The sequence below is a fragment of the Nicotiana tabacum genome, chromosome 6 (assembly GCF_000715075.1).
Source record: "Nicotiana tabacum cultivar K326 chromosome 6, ASM71507v2, whole genome shotgun sequence".
In the NCBI taxonomy this organism is placed as follows: Eukaryota; Viridiplantae; Streptophyta; class Magnoliopsida; order Solanales; family Solanaceae; genus Nicotiana; species Nicotiana tabacum.
In genome coordinates, this window is record NC_134085.1 from 213,661,473 (window position 1) to 213,681,452 (window position 19,980).

Genomic DNA, 19,980 nt, shown 5'->3' on the forward strand with positions numbered 1-19,980 from the left:
AATGTTAGTTTGAGCAGCTCGAGTAGGTGCAGATGTCTGTAAGAGACTATGAGGCGAGATTCTCTGAGTTGTCTCGCTATGCACTCATGATACTTCCTACGAATACAGAGATAGTGCGGAGATTTGTTGCAGTGTTACACCCTATATTCGAGCTAGTATGGCCCAAGAGGTTGAGATAGGTACTGAGTATCAGCTAGTCGTAGAGATTGCGTGGAGGGTTGAGGGTTACCGCCAGAGGAGTAGAGAGTAGTTGCAGCAGGACAAGAGGGACCGATTCTCTAGAGAGTTAGAGGTGCCTTAGCTAGGGGCAAAGGTCAGTTTGGGAGGGGCCAGCCCAGCAGACCCCCATATTCAGCACCACCACCGCCTCCTTGAGGTGCTCCAGTGAGGCCTTATTTCAGTGCGACACCGGAGAGTTCTTACCGCCCACTAGCTATTCAGGGTTCCTCCAGCGGGTATTCTAGACTTCAGGGTTCTTCAAGTAGATATTTGAGACATCTGGGTCAGGCTTCAGGACATCAGTTTATGGCACACGGGATTTTTACGAGTGTGGACATTCGGGTCACATAAAGAGGACCTGCCCCAGACTTCAGGGCAAGGCAGTGTAGCAGGGTCATCAGCCTATGATTGTAGCACCAGCTGTCCGACCGCCCAAAGGTGGGGGACATGTTGGTAGGGGTCGTCCTAGAGGTGGAGGCTAGGTAAGGGGAGTTCAGCTAGCTACTGTTCAGCCAACCGGTGCTCCAGCTAGATTCTATGCTTTTCCGGCCAAACCAGATGTAATGGCCTCAGATGTCATGATCATAGGTATTATTTATGTATGCGGTAGGGACGCTTCGATATTATTTGATCTAGGGTCTACATATTCATATGTTTCATCTCCGTTTGCTCATTTCCTGAATATCCCTCATGAGTCTTTGGGTACTCATGCTTATGTGTCCACTCTTGTGGGAGATTCTGTAGTCGTGGATCGGATCTACCGGTCCTATATAGTTACATTCTATGGTTTCGAAACTAGAGCAGACCTTCTGTTACTTGATATGATCAATTTTGAGGTCATCCTAGGCATGGATTAGTTGTCTCCATATCATGCCATTCTTGTTTGTCATGCCAAGACTGCTACTTTAACGATGCCAGAGTTGCCGAGATTGGAGTGGAAGGGTTCCTCCGTTAGTGCATCCAATCAGGTTATCTCTTTCTAAAGGCTCGACATATGGTTGAGAAAGGTTGTTTGGCGTATCAAACATATGTTCGGGATACCACCGCAGAGTCTCAGATGATTGATTCAGTGCTAGTAGTCTGAAAGTTTGCCAATGTGTTCCCTTCTGACCTACAAGGCATGCCGCCAGATTGTGACATTGATTTCTGTATTGATTTGGCTCCAGGTACCCAGCCTATAAATATCCCACCGTACCATATGGCGCCGAAAGAGTTGAAAGAGTTGAAGAAGCAGTTTGAGGAATTGTTGGCAAAGGGGTTTGTGAGGCCCAGTGTATCACCTTGGGGTACACCAGTGCTATTTATGAAAAAGAAGGATGGGACTATGCGGATGTGAATTGATTACTACCAGTTGAACAAGGCTACCATCAACAACAAGTACCCATTGCCGCATATTGATGATTTGTTCGACCAGTTGCAGGGTGCTAGGGTGTTCTCTAAGATCGACGTAAGGTCAGGGTATCATCACCTAAAGATTCGGGACTTAGATGTCCCGAAGACTGCTTTCCGTACTAGATATGGCCTCTACGAGTTTCTGGTGATGTCCTTTGGCTTGACCTATACTCCAGCGGCATTTATGGACTTGATGAATAGGGTGTTTAGGCCTTATATTGATTCTTTTGTTATTGTTTTCATTGATGACATCTTAATATACTCACGTAGCCTGGGAGAGCACGAGCAATATTTGAGAGTAGTGCTTCAGACCTTGCGAGAGCAGAAACTATATGCTACGTTCTCCAAGTGTGAGTTTTGGCTAGAGTCAGTAGCATTCTTGGGGCATATTGTAGCAGGAGAGGGTATTAAGGTAGATCCCAAGAAGATTGAGGCAATTCAGAGTTGGCCACGTCCTACTTCGTGACTGAGATCAGGAGCTTCCTGGGGTTAGCGGGTTATTACCGCCGATTTGTGCAGGGCTTTTCATCTGTTGTATCACCTTTGACTAGATTGACCTAGAAGGGTGCTCCTTTCCATTGGTCCGATGATTGTGAGGCGAGCTTTTAGAAGCTCAAGACAGCTTTGACTACAGCACCGGTTCTAGTGTTGCCTTCCGGTTCGAGGATGTATACGATATATTGCGACACTTCACGTATTGGCTTGGGATGTGTATTGATTCAGGAGGGGCGAGTTATTGCATATGCTTCACATCAACTGAAGATTCATGAGAAGAATTACCATGTGCACGACCTAGAGTTAGCAACGATTGTTCATGTTATTAAGATATGGAGGCATTATCTCTATAGGGTGTCATGTGAGGTTTATACCGATCATCGCAGCTTGTAGCATTTGTTCAAGTAGAGGGATCTCAATTTGTGGCAGCATAGATGGCTTGAGTTACTAAAGGATTATGACATCACCATTCTTTGTCATCCGGGCAAAGCAAACGTGGTCGCAGATGCCTTGAGTAGGAAAGCAGAGAGTATGGTAGCTTGGCATTCATACCAGCAGAGGAGAGACCACTAGCTTTGGACATTCAGTCCTTGGCTAGCAGACTTGTGAGGTTGGATATTTCACAGCTCAGTCGAGTCCTTACGTGTGTTGTTGCTCAATCTTCACTATTGGGGTAGATCAAGGCTCGGTAGTTCGATGATCCGCATTTGGCAGTTCTCAGAGAGACGGTGCTATAGGGTAGTTCCAAGGAGGTTTCTATTGGCAAGGATAGTGTTCTGTGACTCCAGGGTCACCTATGTGTTCCTAATGTCGATGGCTTGAGGGAGAGGATTCTAGAGGAGGCACACAGTTTGCGGTATTCCATTCATCCAAGTGCTACGAAGATGTATCGTGACCCGAGGCAACATTATTGGTGGCGACGGATGAAGAAAAACATAGTTGAGTATGTGGCTAGGTGTTTGAATTACCAGCAGGTTAAGTATGAGCACCAGAGGCCAGGTGGCCTACTTCAATAGATACTTATACCTGAGTGGAAGTGGGAGCGCATTACTATGGACTTCGTAGTTGGGTTGTCGCAGACATTGCGGAAGTATGATGCAGTTTGGGTCATTGTTGACCAAGTCGGCATACTTCATTCTGATTATGACTACCTATACTTCAGAGAGGTTGGCTCAGATATACATTCGGGAGATAGTTCGGTTACACGGTGTGCCTGTTTCCATCATATCAGATAGAGGCCATCAGTTCACTTCCCAATTTTGGAGAGCCATACAGAGTGAGTTGGGGACCTGGGCAGAGCTCAACACAGCATTCCACCCGCAGATCGACGGGCAGTCGGAGCAGACAGTTCAGATTCTGGAGGACATGCTTAGAGCATGTGTGTGACTTTGGAGTGTAGTGGGATCAGTTCTTGCTTTTGGCCGAATTTGCTTACAACAACAATTATCAGTCCAGCATTGAGATGGATCCATTTGAGGCTTTATATGGTCGGCGATACCGTTCTCCTATTGGGTGGTTTGAGACCGGCGAGACTAAGTTGTATAGTACAGATTTGGTGAAAGATGCCTTGGAAAGGGTAAAGTTGATGCAGGAAAGACTTCGCACATCTCAGACCAGACAGAAAAGTTACGCAAATCAGAAGGCACGTGATGTATCATTCATGATCGGTGAGAAAGTTTTCTTGAAAGTTTCGCCGATGAAGGGTATTATGAGATTCGGGAAGAAGGGAAAGTTGAGCCCAAGGTTTATAGGCCCATTTGAGGTGTTGAGGCAATTTGGGGAGCTTGCTTATGAGCTTGCTCTACCTCCCAGCCTATCTGGAGTTCATCCAGTTTTTTACGTGTCTATGCTTCGGAGGTATCACACTAACTTATCCCATGTGTTAGACTTCAGTACTATCCAGCTAGATGAGAGTTTGGGCTATGAGGCGGAGCTAGTTTCCATTGTTGATAGACGGGATCACCAGTTGAGATCCAAGAGGATTTATGCGGTAAAGGCCCGGTGGAGGGGCCAACCAGTCAAGGAAGTGACCTGGGAGTCTGAGGAGGACATGTAGAGCAAATATCCCCACCTTTTCCCTAGCTCAGGTACTTTTCTATGTCAGGTGGAGAATGTAACGACCCGATTGGTCGTTTTGCTTTCTAGAATCCTGTTCCCCTAAATAAGAGACCTAACTGATTTTTTTGATTTCTAGAATTATGTTACCCTAAATAAGACTTTCCCTACTTGCTTTAACTAATTTATGAATTGTGGGGGTAGTTGGTTCGGGATTTGGAAGAGTTTGGGTTGAAATCGGAACATTTGGTTCCTTAAGGTTGGCTTAAAAGGCCAAGTTTGACTTAGGTCAATATTTTTAGTGAACGGACCGGGAATCGTATTTTGGTAGTCCTGGAGGGTCCGTAGTAAAATATGGGACTTGGACGTATGCCCGGAATCGAATTCCGATATCCCTAGCCCGAATAATGAAGTTTTGTTAAAAATTATTAAATTGAAAATCTAAGGATTTAAAGAAAATGAATAATGTTTGATCATGTTATATCAGGCCCGTATGTTGGTTTTGGAGCCCGGTATAGGTTAGTTATAATATTTAAGTCATGTCTGTAAAATTTGGTGAGAAAAGGGACAGATTTGATGTGATTCGGACGTCCTGTTGTAAAAATAGGAATTTTAAATGTTTTTAAGGATTTCATGCGTTTTGGTGTTAAATCCGTAGTTTTAGGTGTTATTCGGCAATTTGATCACACGAGAAAGTTTGTATGAAGTTGTTAGACTTGTGTGAGTATTCAGAGTGGAGCCCCGAGGGCTCGGGTGAGTTTCAGATGAGTGTTGGGAGTGAAAACACTCTAGTGTTTTTGGTGTTTCCGGGTAGTGTTGCGGGTCTCGCAAATGCAAGGAATTGTTCGCATTTGAGATGACCGCATTGCGAGGAAAGCTTCGCAATTGCGAAGGAACCTGAGCTGGGCAGTCGTCGCATTTGCGATATTTCGTTCGCATTTGTGAACCCAGCAGGGTCCGTATTTGCGACCCTTTTGTAGCATTTGTGACCCTTGCAGAGGATACCCAAGTTCGTATTTGCGATGATTTTAATGCAATTGCGACCTTTGCATTTGCGAACCTGATATCGCAAATGCGATATTTATTTCATTTAAAAACGGGACTTAGGCCATTTATTTCATTTCACTTCTAAACTTTGGCGATTTGGGAGCTTTCGAAGAGGGGATTTCAACCTAGCATTGTGAAGTAAGTTATTTCCACTTAATGTGAGTTTAATACTTGGGTTTTGGGTAGATTAACACATAAAAATTATTGAAAATCATGGGATTAGAGTAAAACCTAGGGTTTTGATAAAAACAAGATCTAACCACGAAATTTGTTATGGAATGGAGTAAAAATCATATATTCTTGATCCTTAGGTTATGGGTAACAACTTTCTTTAAAAAAAATTGGAATCTGGGCACGTGGGCCCGGGGATAAATTTTAGGAACTTTGTAATTAGGGTTGGAAAATTACTCTAATAGCTGGAATATGAACTCTTGAGCTTGTGTTGACTAGTTCTTACCCCGTTTGATTAGTTTTGGATCGTTCGGCTCCAAATTGAGGGTTTTGAGCACATTCTTGAATCGAGATATAGGCTTTGGGACGAGGTAAGTCTCTTTTCTAACCTTGTACGGAGAAATGTCCCCATAGGTATACTTAATTAATATATGATTAATTGTGGGGACTACGTACGCACGAAGTGACGAGAGTCCGTACGTAGCTACTATTCATGTTATGTACGGGTAGTTCTAGAATCACATCATGCTTCGTGGTCGCTATTGATTGCTTATATATGCTAATGGTATGAACTGAAGTAAGTTGAAGGAAATCTAAAGATTTACGGGCTTCAAGTGAATTGTATTCATTTTTGTAAAAAGGGAATTAAAGAATTTTTGTGTTTAAATGATGAAAATTATGTTTACCGCATCGCACGTATGATTTGCGAGCGGGGTTATGTTTTTACTGCGTCGCATGTATGATTTGCGAGCGGGGTGGATAGATGCATCTATGTTTCGTGTCGTTCGACCCTCGGTTGTGCACACTTTACTTTTATGTTGGATCGGGCCGATCGTCCTCGGTGGTATTTGTGTGTGATAATAGAACTGTAACCCTTATAATTTGTATGACTTATTGCTGGAAAGGTCACTAATTTAAATGAGAAAAGTGCTTAGTTTTATTAATTGGATGAAAGGATTTTCAATAATCATCCTTGTTTGAGCTTGTTGTTATCTACATGCACTGTGAATGAAATATGTTGAACTTCATATTATTATATTTGCTGGCCTAGCAAGCGTCGAAGTCGACCCCTCGTCACTACTTCTACGATGTTAGGCGAGATACTTACTGGGTACATATTTTTATGTACTCATGCTATGCTTATGTACTTGATTGTACAGGCTTTGAGGCAAGTGCATCTGGCCATCAGTCCGGCGCATAGAGTGGTCATCTCAGCTCGAGATTTTCCGGTGAGTTGCCCTTCCCAGCCGATCTGCAGCAGTTGGAGTCTCCCTTTTGTCTTTATGTTCCTGTCTATTTCTATTCGAGACAGTAGGATAGCATGGTTTTGTATATTTTACTAGATTGCCCACACACTTGTGACACCAGGTCTTGGCACACATTAGTAGAATTATGATGTTTTGGCTTGTCTGCATGATTGAGATTCGCATTTATTCCTTTCACTTAAATATGCTTAAGCTTTAAAAAATTATAATTTTCTTAAATTTATGAAGGAAGTTATCACATACTAACTACATAAATGAGGATTTACTATACAATCAGTGTGGGCTTGCCTAATAACGGTGTTGAGCGTCATCACGGCCTAATATGAAATATGGGTCGTGACATCAGCAAACATTAATTTAACCATTTTTTGGACCATTTTTTTGGAAATATTGCACTTTGCCCACAATTATTCTTGTACAAATAATTTGATATATCCCTCATTGAAAGGCATCTAGAGCCTTTGTAAAGTGCCAATGTGGAATAAATAACTTTCTCAACCTGCATAATACGAACAAGCTATTGCAACGATTAACAAATAGAAAGTCAACGAGTTGGAGGCAATTTTATCATACTATCCCTTTCAATTTTGTAGCTGTTTCTTATTTTACGAGCTAAATCAACCTAAAGATAAATTAGTTCACGGTATAGCTTAAAATGTTTAAGTTCAACGAAAATTGAAAAGACACATTTGAAGACCTCCCCAAATCATTTAGTATAAATTTTATTGGTAAAACTAATCACTACTACTTATTAATTCACAAGAGTAATACGATGAAACCATAAAAACTATCATATACTTCTAAAGAAGCTTTTGATGTGTACAGTCTGATGATAATATTGAACGTGTATGGTTTTAACCAAATGGCACCTAAGTTCAAAAATTCAATTTTATTTTTGCAAACTCAATTTAGAATTTTTATTTAACCAAATCCCACCTAAGTCTTTTTCAGTACTATAGCAACTTGAGATCATTAAGTAAGATTTTGTATGTATGCTAGCTTTTTCTTTATCGTCTTTCACTTAGTTTACTTCTTGTTCTGAAGACCTAAAGTTGACTCGGACTATTTCAAAGGGTGAAAGTTCCTTGACATCCCACATAATCTTTTTAAAACCACAATTTCTTGGTGTTGGGCCCACCCCCCCCCCCCCCAAAAAAAAACATGTCACTTGAACAGGAACTTATTTGATTGGCAAACGTCAACTGCTTAGCATTTTGCTTGTATCACATAAACCATCGTACTAAGTCTCAGTCTTTCTTTCAAAGTATTTTCTTGGTAAGTGTCTAATGAAGACGACTTAATTTGTCTTTTATTTTATATAAATACGCGTTGTTATCCAATAATAGAAAGACAATATAAAACCCTTTGCATATACCAAACTAAATAGTCTCACAAATCTGCAAAGATGATCTCCAAGAAATCTTCTAATTAACCAACCAGTGATCAATTCCATGGCAGACATAATTTCAAAAGTGTTTGATGAAAATGAAGATTTCCGCGCTCTCACAGTATCAGATGACGAGTGTGCAGAGGAATTGCAGCTCCAAGAGGTTCTTGCAGCCTCTTTTTACCATCTTCACATGTCATCATCAACATTAATCCATGAATCCCCTGAATCATCTCAAGGTTACTGTGAGATTTGCATGGACACAAAAGGAAAAGATGAAATGTTCAAACTCGACAACTGCTCTCATCATTCCTTCTGTTCCGGCTGCATAGGCTTACATGCCCAGTCCAAGATTCAACAGAACATTTTTCCTGTAACTTGCCCAGGTTTGAGATGCCGCGCAATAATTGAACCTGAAACATGTAAGTCCATTATTCCAGAAGATGTTTTCGCGAGGTGGGAAGAGGGATTGAGCGAGTCAAGTCTTCTTGCTTGCGAGAAATTTTACTGTCCTTATAAAAATTGTTCAGAGCTGCTCATTTATGATCATGATGAGGAGATAATTGAGTGTATATGTCCTTCATGCCAACGGCTGTTCTGCGCGTCGTGTTGTGTCCCTTGGCACACTGGACTTGATTGTGACAAGTTTCAAAAGGAAGAAAAAGACAAAGAAGAAGATTTAAAAGTTGAGGAACTTGCTAAGAATTCCAAATGGATGAAATGCCCTCACTGCAAACACATTGTGCAGAAGGCTGATGGCTGTATACACATAACCTGCTGGTTAGTTAATTTGTCATTTAATCCTATACTTTTGTGTTGGTGGGAGGATTAATTTCCTTTTAATTTATATTGATTGTGAGTTAGTTTAAATTAACTAATCAATTAGTACTATTTTTACATGTGGCTCATTCTATATATTGTGGATTCAGGTGCAAATATGAGTTTTGCTATGTGTGTGGAGGAACATGGAGTGAAGAGCATTGGAGTTGCCAGATTAGTTAATGATCATATCGGATTGCCTCTTCATACCAATTCGGATGATGGATGTTTGTTGTCCACTAGCCACAAGGCTCAGAATTAAAAGAAGAACAAAGTCAATTTTTGATGTTTGTTTAGTTAGTACTATTATTATGTATAGTTAATTTTGCTGTCGGGTCCAAGTTGTGACTTAGTGGGCATTTGGACATAAGAATTGTGAAATTTCGTAAAAAATGAAAAAATTTCAAGTGAAAATGGGATTTGAAAATTAAAGTTGTATTTGGACATAAATATAATTTGGAGATGTTTTTGAATTTTTGTGAGCAATGTGAAGTGAAAAGTTTGAAAACACCTTTTGGAGTTTTTCAATTTTCGAAATTCTACTTCAAGTGAAATTTGAAATTTTCATGGCCAAACACTGATTTCGGAAATTTCCGAAAAAAAGTGAAATATTTTTTTATGGCTAAATGGGTTATTAGTATAAAGTAAGTACTTCTATAGCTTCCGTATTGGACCTTGTATAACCTGTTTTGCTTATACGATGCTTGAATTGGAGAACAAAATCTAAGAGACATTTTCTACTCAATCCATCTCATTTTATGTGAAGTTTTTTTCACACTGAATCTTTAAGAAGTAACAGAAGATGTTAAACACATAGGTTAAAGGTGCTGCAAAGTATCAATTTGTCCTTACTGCCAAATAATTACATGAGTGGTGAGAGCTTTATGTCTTTTCATTACATGAGTAATGTCATTAAAAGTACAATTGGAATGCTAATTCTTTATAGTTTTCAAACAGAGCAAATTATTCCTTTTTTAAGACAAGTTAAAAACAGAAGCACGCAACATAAAATTCGACAAAGTGGTATCTTTAATTAGGTGCATAACAACCTTTATCACTCCCATTGGCGCGAGGAAACCTTATCTGGAACATCTACATCACTACGCTAGGGATGTTGACATTAGAAATCTATGTAGTAATTCTGCTCTTCTTCTTCTTTTTTTTTCTTTCTTCCGATAAGGTAAGATTTAAGAATAATTATCTTTATTTATATTGGAAGTTTCTGAACTTGCAGGAGTGCCTGTAGAGAAGAGCATAAAAACGGGAGCGCTCGCGAAGAAGAGCGTAGGTCAAGTTTTCTGGGACTAAGGCCTACAGGAGTACATTCAGACAAACTAGATTAAGATTTACCTTTGAGTTCTTTTGAAGTATATTTCCTACACTCTAGAAAACGTTTCTCGTTCTTATGATGTTGTTATTATTTCTATGGTTTATGTTGATGATATTGATATATTGTCTCTTTTCGTCTTTTTCATCTTCTTGAGCCGAAGCTGTCTATCGGAGTTATTGTTGCTCTAGAAAACGTAAATACTGAATCATTGTGTTCCTTTTACTTTCTCTTATAGGGGTTAATGATAGAGATGGCAATTGGGAGGGGGGGGGGTTGTAGCCTTATCCCACAAAGACTTCAACCTGCCCTGCCCCGCAAAGCAAAATTTTTACTTTTAATTTTTAATGAGTAGTTTTTCTTTGATTTTTTTTAATTTTAAAAATGTCCTTTTCTCTTTACCTTGGGCGTTAGTGGTCCTAATTTCCCCCTCTGAAGTCTGAACTTCTTATTAACGCTAAATAAACAAAGCAACTAATAAACGAAAACTTCCAGCATACACAAGCCTTAAACCAATCACATTCCCACTGTGATCTTTTCTTGTTCTCCCTTGATCCATTGTATTTCGTATAATGTAGAAACACAGATAAATCATTTATACAATATTAGCAGCATTTTAGTACGAAGATCACAAAACCGAACAAGAGAAATTAAAAGAAAATACTTTGCAAGTTGCAGCTGAAAAGTAAAAGCAGAAAAATAGAAGAGGAATGGCAGTTTGGATGAAGCCCGCTAGGTAACCCGCCGAAACCCGCAACCCCGCCCCCGCATTAGATTTTCAAAAAACAGTTTCAACCCGCCCCGCATAAGGTAAATACTGAATCACTGTGTTCCTTTTTACTTTCTCTTTTAGGGGTTAACGATCGCATAACAGGTAGACAGGTACTTCTATAAGACCTTCTATAATATTCAATCAGCACAACTTACAAGACTTGATATTCTCCTGTTGTCAACATTCCTTCCTTACTGTTTGAACTTAACACGATTCCTGGAAATATTACATGCTTCAGTACTTTTATTGCTGAAACCTAATGTTTATGCTTTTCTTCTTCTTTTTTTTCTTCTTTTTTTTCATTATTGGGGAAAATGAGCCCTTCTAGAATCAAGAATTCCAGAATTATAATCTAAACGTAGTAAGAAAAATGGATCAGGCAGTAGAAACTATACGAGTTCACCACAGATTCTATAATGGATTCCTCCAAGTAACATTCACCTCAAATGCCTCTCTGATTAATTCAGTAAGAAACTGGATAACACAGAAACGCTAATTGAATGGGAAAACTAAAAAACCTATAACAAAGCCCTGCAATTATAGATAAATTCAATAAGTCATGCCCTAGGAATTTTCGAAGGAAAGGGATGGAGTAGATAGAAGAATAACTGACTGAGAGAGAAAGGCATCTCTCTCTCTCTCTCACGCTCGCGTCGAAAACCTTCCCAAAATCGATCGCTGTTGAAAGTGCCTTCTGATCAAACTTCAGAGAGTCGCAACCAAAAACAAACTGAAGTCCACACTTTTTTATTTTAGTCCATACATAAATAGGTAGTTTCCCTTTTAATAAATCGTAAAAAAGTTAACGGAGCGAGATGACGGCGTTATGGCCCAGTTAACTACAGGTCGTCTAATCAGCGACCTGCCTGTATTTAATTAACGGAGGGAACTGACGGCGTTTAGGCCCGGTTTTATTTTTAATTTTTTTTTTACATTTTTGTAAACCCGGTTAACTACAGCTCTCAGACCTGTGTTTAATTAAAATTTATGATAATTTGTGTACTTAAGTTTGTTTTAATATCCATTTTGGGCGTGGACTCAAATTTTAGACAGCTTTTTCAACTTCCTAAAAACTCCATTTTCACATGTACCTTGTTCCTTTGTACTTTGAGAAAAATTCAAGAATACTTGTAGGACTAAAAAATATTTGTCTGATATACCCGTTAAAAATCTATTCCCTCCGTTCACTTTTACTTGACATGTATATTAAAAATAGATTTTTATTTTTACTTATCACGTTACGTATATCAAGAAAAGACCCACAATATTTATTGCTTATTTCAAATCATTTTCTCAAATACAGTAAAATATGCACCAATTAATATGAGTATAATCCTAAATTATGCACTTCATTTATTATTTCTTAAAGGGACGTAAAAAGTCAACGGAGGAAATATCTTATTAAATACTCTCTCCGGTCCATAATAAGTAGGGGTGTTCAAAACCGATCCGAAACCGAAAACCAAACCGAACCGAAGCTTAATGGCTTACTGGTAACGGCTTAACGGATGGGGAATGGATTAAAAAAATTTTATTAACGGCTTATCGGTTTGGGGGCGGATTATTCAATTTTCTTAACGGCTAATCCGTTAACCCGTTAAGAATAACCCGTTAAGTATATATATAAACCAAGGAGTTTAAACGGGCAACTAACAACATGATGTAATCACAAATCATAATACCGTCAAATTGATATCAACTGTGCATTCTCATATTTGAAGCAATCATGCTATTGGTCAGCGCTTTATTTTTCAAATAGCAACGCTTTTGAAAGAAAATGAAATTCAACATAAGAAAATTTAATGGCCAGTTAAAGTTTTTCTTATGGTTTTTTCTGGGAATGGTGAAGTGGTCTTATGGTTAACAATAGAAAACATTGATATTGCAACTATTTTGGATTTTCGAAAGGGGGTGGGTGTGGAGGTTGAACTCTCTTCCTGCACTTCTCTATTATCCCTGATATTACGAATAGAAAGCTCTTCCAAGATGGACAGTGATGTCCCGTATAACTTGCATAATTCTTAATCTTTGAGCGAAAAAGTTAACTAAAGGAAACCCCATCTTCATCGTAGATCAAACCAGCCATACTATCATCTGAACCTTATTTGCAGAAGCCAGCATATAGTGATACAAAAATTATGGAGATGAACAAGTATTTGCCATGTCGGAAATTCTTGCTGGTTAGCAATATCCTTTTAAATCAAATATATATATATATATATATATATATATATATATATATATATATATATATATATATATATATATATATATATATATATATATATATATATATATATATATATATATATATATATATATATATATATATATATATATATATATATATATATATATATATATATATATATAGATAAGAGCTAAACCGATACCAATCCGCCAATACCTTATCGGGTGGCTAGCGGATTAATACATTTAAAAGCCGATAACCGATAAGCCAAACCGTTAAGAGTAAATAACCGCCCAATCCGCCCGATAAGCAGCCCTAATAATAAGTGACCAATTTACTTTTTTATTTTGGTCCAAAATAAGTATCCATTTATATAATCAAGAAAGAATTCAATTTGTTTTTACAAAATAACTCTTATGTACATATCCCTAAAAAAGTTTTCTTACTCATCACATTAAATATATAATTAAGGGTAGTTTAGTTATACTAGGTATTTTGTATAGAATTTAGTACTTTCTTAGTGGGCGTGCCAAAAGCAAATTGATCATTTATTGTGAACCGGAAGGAGTAATTATAATTACTGCCTATTTAAGCTTAAAGAGGCTGAAAGCAGCACTCAAATCTAAACGATCAAACGTGGCCCTAACACAACTACTTATTAAAGCTGAAAACATACTCAAAGCAGCTACTTTCTTCGATCCAAAATAAGTGATTTTTTTGCTTTTTTTTTGTGGTCCAAAATAATTGATTTTTTCAGATTTCAAGAATGATTAATTATTTTTTTCCTACATTGCTCTTGGAGTAAATAGTGTTGGAGTGTGTGTTAGAAGTATTTATGTAAAGAGATAGTAAAGGTTAATATGGTCAATTTCATTGCTGATTAACGTTAAAAGGTAAATTTCTTAATTTGTGTAAAAACATGTAAAAAATCACTTATTTTAGACCGGAAGGAGTACATTTTAGACAAAGCCATAATAGATAGACCTATTGGAGCTATAAGAAAACATTTGCAATAAATTTTAATTATATCCACCCGAATCCAAAATCAAAATAATTATATTAAGCTTTCAATTTCCAAACCCAAGCAGCTTTCGATACCCACTAAACAGATTTTTAGAGTTAGTGTTGAAAGAGGAAGGCAAGTTTCGACTTTGGACTAGGGTGTACACTGTACACATTCGTTCAGACAAATAATTAAAGAGGGGAGGGAATATGTAGGTTGGGTAAGGGCATCTCCGACCTTTACCTCATTTTTGGTCCCCAAAATGGGGATTTTTCAATTTTGGGGACAACTTACTCCAATTATTCCCCCATTTTTTTCTCCAAATTTTTTATATTCTTCTCTCTCTTCTATATTATATTATTATCTTTCATTTCAATTTCATTTTTTAATTTTCATTAAACAAATTTCATCTTTTATTTTTATTAATTTGTAATTTTCATAATTAAAACAATTCCATAAAATTTTAAATAATATAATTTGCAAGCAATTATTATAGATTAACTAATAATTCAAATAAAAGTGAAATCATTGTGATACAAGATTAATTAAATACATATTACATAACGATTAAATTCATTCGAAATACTAGATAAATATTCAACTTCAACCTCTAGTATTCTCCCATAAATGATCTATTAATGCATTACGAAGTGCAAAATGAGCATCTTTGTCCTTAATTCTTCTATGTTGAAATAAAAATTCTTGAAATCATTGATTTTCATCTACTGCCATTTCTACATAAAAATAATAAATGCACAAAAATTAATTTATCAAAATTATACACCAAAGTTAAGATATAATATTAATATTATAAATACATTACATAAACATAATTAGATATATATAAAGAGATAAATTAAAAGATTAAATAATAAAATAATAATAAAAAAGTGATGAATAGTAATGGGAGAGATGAATAGTGTACCCCCATATTTGAGGGAACACTATTCATCCTCCATTTTGGGGACAAAAATGGGGGAGGGTTGGAGCTAAATTCCCCCAAATATTTTTCCCATTACGGGGGATGGGGGCAAGGTTGGAGATGGCCTAATATTTCTTCGCTAGATAGATATTATTTGCAATAAAGTTTCTAATGGCAAAATCGACTAAATAAATTGGCCTAAGTAGGTGCTTGACCAAAAATGTGGTTCTTGGCTCAAATAATTAAATCTATGTATTAAGAGGTTAAACCTAATTAACAATAATATTTCTAGATGCGAGTTATGACAGCATGACTAAAGTTGGACAAATCGGGTAGAAATATAATAATGATGTGTGACAACCATTCCAAATAACGTAAGCAATAAATGAGCCTTAAATAGCAATGAACAACAATAAATGGCATTTAAGTAATAAAGAGATAATGATTCACTCAATAAAAGAGAAGCTAGATGTTATTCATCCTAACAATGATGAATGACAAACAAATCTTTGAATATTCAAATTATCCTCGGATTTGGTGGAAATATGGAATAATTTGGACAAGAATCTAGGTAAAAAAGGTGTTGTTTATATCTTAATAAGAGAAAGAATATCTTTTTATCAAGGTGTGTTCTTACAAATGAATATCACATGCCCTCCATCATTGTCTCTTTTCTATTTATAGGAGGCACATTCCTAACAAACCTTAATACTACAAGTGCACAGAACATCCACTAGAATATTTTCTTTAATATCCTATTTTAAAAACTAGTTGTTACTGTTAGCACGTGATTTTTGCCTCATATGAATTACTCCAAAAGAATACCCAAAATTAGGTTTTTTTTCTTTAATTATGTGTTATTCTAGGAATTACTGTGCGATTTTCCTGATTGTTTGCATATCTTTGTGAGTATATTTAATTTTATTAATGCATTAAAAAATACAAAAAATATAGCATCTGCACTTACGATTTGATTTTATATTTTTGGTTAATTTAGTAAAATGTTGTTTTACAAAAATGAAAAATTCACAAAAATAACGTATTTTTGCATTTTAGTGTTTAATGTCAAAATTTTGCGATTTTCTTTTAATTTAGTATTAATTATGTGTGATAATTATTATTTAGAGATAATAGTATTTTAAGATAATTTGGGTTTTTATATCTTAATTTAGAATTTTTAAATTTTAATCTTTGAAAAATAAATAATTAGAAAAAAAATAAGAGAGAAAATCTGGTTTTGGGCCAATTTGGCCAAAAGATCCCCAAGCCCAAACAAAACCCGTCCAAACCCACCCAAAACCAGCCCAGACCCGTCTCCCATACCCGGTCCGCCCCAGCTTAACCAAAACGACCCCGTTTTAATTATATTCAATCGGGACCGTTGATCTCACTGGATCAAACGGTCCAGAATCAAGGGCCCTTTTACAGGTTTAATTATCCAAACACCCCCTACCCCATCCCATCTCTTCATTTCACCCCCACCTTCAGAGATACCCACCTAACCCTAGCGCCGCCCCCAAATCCTCCACCTTCTCCGGTGGTGCCGCCGCCTCAAACCACCACCAAATTAACACCAGGAAATCCCCATGTCTCCATCTTCCCTAATCTATAATTGGTTTCCCTCAAATCACCTTAGTACTTCTCGAATCTTCAATCGAAGCAGTCCGGTCCCAAAATCCCCGAACCCTAGCTTACTCAATCGACCCCAAATCAACACCACATAACCCCCATAACTCCCTCATACCAAATCCATCATTGGTTTCCTTCGAATCTGACCGGAACTCGTCGAATTTTAAATCTAAGTTCGAACCTTAAAAGTTCAAAATCAGTTTCCGTTGAACCTGATGACATGCATCGATCCAATCCTCTAGTTTTTCGTGATTAGAAGATCGATTCACTACAAAACCGATGTTGTTCATTTGTTCTTGACAAAGAACAAATTATTAGCATCAGTTTGGGTTGAGTCAGAGTATCAAGGGTAAATTCAAGTTTAGCCGGTGAGTTCCTTTAATTTTTATGTTCATTTTTAGTGTTTGTTTCGCTCCTTCTTCTTTTCTTCTCTGTGTATCTTTGATTGGTCTGTCTTTCGACTGAAATTGTAATTAGTTTTCAAACCTAGTTCTTCCCTTTAAGTTAGTTTGTTTTTATTTCTATTTTTCTAGTTTTCTTTTCAATTTCTAAAAAAGGGGGTTGTGCTCTGATTTTTTTATTTATCCATTCTGCTTAGTTTTAGGTTTAATTAGCTTCTGTGTTCAATCGTTAATCGTTCGGGATTATCATTAGGTCAATAGGGTTCCAGTCTTCAATTTAAGTCTGTTGTGTTTAATTGAAATCCAACATGTTAGTATCGTTTGACTCCCTGATTAGATGACTTGGTGTAATTGCTTCAAAGTTTGAAATAGGGCATTCATTGTTTGTTTCTTCGTAAATATCAGTTTCAGTTACTCAGTCGTTGATTGATTTCTGATTTCAGTTCATGATAAGGCTATTTAGGTTTTGGAAATTGACACCTTCTTGATTCTGTTTATCTATGTTTTTGTTAGAAAATTGTTTGCCTTAATTTGTAAACACCTAGAACTTTAAGAGGATGTTAAATGATATTAGGAACTTAAAGGGTGGTTTGGAGAATTGTTCAATAAAGAGAATTTTACGTAACTTTAAGAAGTTTCTATAATGGTGGGGTTGTAATTACACTTTGAATGATATAAAGAAAAGGGTGTTTGAGTGGAGATAATTAAAAAAGGAAAAGGAGATTTGTAATAGAAAATGCACTAACTTGCTGTCTATTTTAGAGGTTATAAAACAGATAGAAAAGGGGAGAACAAGGAGAGAGAGAGAGGGAGATAGGCATTGAGTTCATATACACAGCAGTCTGATACCCTGAAACAAAAAAAAGATAAAGTACACACACACACACTGAGTTCAAAGACAAGGAGCTCCAGAAATACTGAAAGAGTTAAAAGAACATTTTGAGAACTCTAAAGAATAAAACTGTTTCATTGAGTTACTGGTGATTTCTAAAGTTTCCTTAGGACTGAAACAATTTCTGGATAGTTGATAGTTTAAACGAGTTGAAATCAAATCTGGTTCAAGTTTTCTAGTTCATTACTTGGATTGAAACTGTTTTTCTGGGCTGTTTTATTCACTTTCTGGGTTTGAAACTGGTTGAAAACTACTGTTGATTGCCTGCTACTATTACTTCTGATCCCTCACCTTTTATTTCCTTTCGTTACCAGGTATTTCTCAAACAAGTGATTAGGAACATGTATTTCGAGTTGAAGCCTGACTAAATACAAGTTGTTGAATTTCCTTTCATTTGCTTCTTCTTCTTCTTTAATTGTTCTGTACTAGACCCTGTTTATACATGATAGCTCGGTTATCTTATGTCATTGGTATGCTGTAGAGATGAATCTATGCTCTTTAAGAGTTTGGGGTATTGATTTCTCTTCTTCTTTTGATTCAAGTGAATGGTGCTAATTTCCTAGACTCCGTTACTGTCAATATTGAGAAAGAGTTAAGTGAGTTTAAGTTCAAGTTTTTGAATTTAGCTTAGAATTGAATTCAAACATGAATATTTGGGTAGTTGAAGTCAAGCATGTGCTCTTAGTAGCCTTTGAAACTGCTTTGTGTCTCAATTACTGTGTAGAGATGAGGGTTAACAGGTTTATTGTTATTGCAAATGGTAGCTTGTTGATTGGAATAGACTCGATATCGAGTCCTGATCTTCAACCTTGGTTTTTACAAGGTTTGGGTTCACTACTCTGGGCTATGTGTAAAAAAGAACAAGTGTACCAATGCTATCTGGACTTATGTCTTGAGCCCAACAACGTATTTAATTGTTGTTGCTGGATTCACTTTTTCACAGCAGATTTGGCCTGAATTGCATGAGAAATTAATGTCCAGAATTCTGCCTAATTAGTTCATGTCCACGTAGCTAAAATCCAAGAGTTAAAAAATGTTATTTCAAGCTTTTTGTTTCAGATAGTTTCGATTGATTTGTGATTAATTAACTTTTGTACCAAATTGTTTGATTCCCATGATTGGGCCTAACGTTTAGCCTAATTGAATGAAAGATTCCAAGTAATTTGGACTGCCCTTTTTACCCGTCTATTCTCCGGGGCACGATTCGACCTGTGAGCCCAACTTTCTTCGATGTAGCATTTGCGCAAACAAAGGTTCCAAGTTATATTTTTGTTGAAGTTAATTAAGCTCTCCTTGATTTGAAGCGTGCCATATTAGATAGTGCAAACAGTTTATGACCCTCAAAACTTAGTTTAGAAATACTTTTGATAGAATAATCGAGGTGTGTCGTGCCAAATAAAATCTCAAAAATGCATGGCCCTTGCTTAGTTAACGTTTTAATCCTTAGAATTCGAGGCGTGCCATTTAGCGAATTTCTATGGCTCCCACAGAGTTGAAAACGCGTAGTTGCTTTAGGCGCGTAATTTAAAAATACTTTCCTAAACTCGGGTGCACATTTATGTGACCCAAATCCAAATCTCAACGATGTTCAAATATGTCAAAAAACCACGGGTGCATTTATGTGACGTGGTTCGAGACGTGTTTTAATAACGTTGCAATTTTCTTTAAAAAATGAATAAAAGCGTTTATAAGGTTAAAATTACACATAGGTTCGAAATGTTTTAAAATCAGAGAGTTAAGCCGAATATAACAGTTGAGCGACCGTGCTAGAACCACAGAACTCGGGAATGCCTAACACCTTCTCCCGGGTTAACAGAATTCCTTACCCGGATTTCTGTGTTCGCGGACTATAATACAGAGTCAATCTTTTCTTCGATTCGGGATTCGAACCGGTGACTTGGGACACCATAAAATATCCCAAGTGGCGACTCTGAATTTTAAATAAAATAATCCTGTTTCGATTGTCACTTTAAGTTGGAAAAAACTCCCTCAT

The 19,980-nt window shown here is 37.0% G+C and overlaps 1 protein-coding gene across 2 annotated transcripts; it reads left to right on the forward strand.

Annotated features, from left to right (window-relative positions):
* Positions 1–7,995: 7,995 nt before the first annotated feature.
* On the forward strand, positions 7,996–10,324 carry LOC107774939 (E3 ubiquitin-protein ligase RSL1-like). 2 transcript variants are annotated; one of them, XR_012711178.1, is made up of 3 exons: positions 7,996–8,811; positions 8,961–9,982; positions 10,085–10,324. XR_012711178.1 is itself a non-coding variant. In XM_016594603.2 (2 exons), exons 1-2 carry the CDS (start codon positions 8,096–8,098, stop codon positions 9,031–9,033), a joined length of 789 nt encoding a protein of 262 aa, XP_016450089.1. In that variant the 5' UTR covers positions 7,996–8,095; the 3' UTR covers positions 9,034–10,324. The 2 variants fall into 2 exon arrangements, 1 of the variants encoding a protein (XP_016450089.1); XM_016594603.2 differs by having other exon boundaries at positions 8,961–10,324.
* Positions 10,325–19,980: the final 9,656 nt, after the last annotated feature.

Excerpts from the sequence above, each read along its gene's own strand:
- LOC107774939 (XM_016594603.2), top strand. The coding sequence starts at position 8,096 with ATGGCAGACATAATTTCAAAAGTGTTTGATGAAAATGAAGATTTCCGC. Across the intron at positions 8,812-8,960 it reads TGTATACACATAACCTGCTG|GTGCAAATATGAGTTTTGCT; the intron begins GTTAGTTAATTT and ends TTGTGGATTCAG.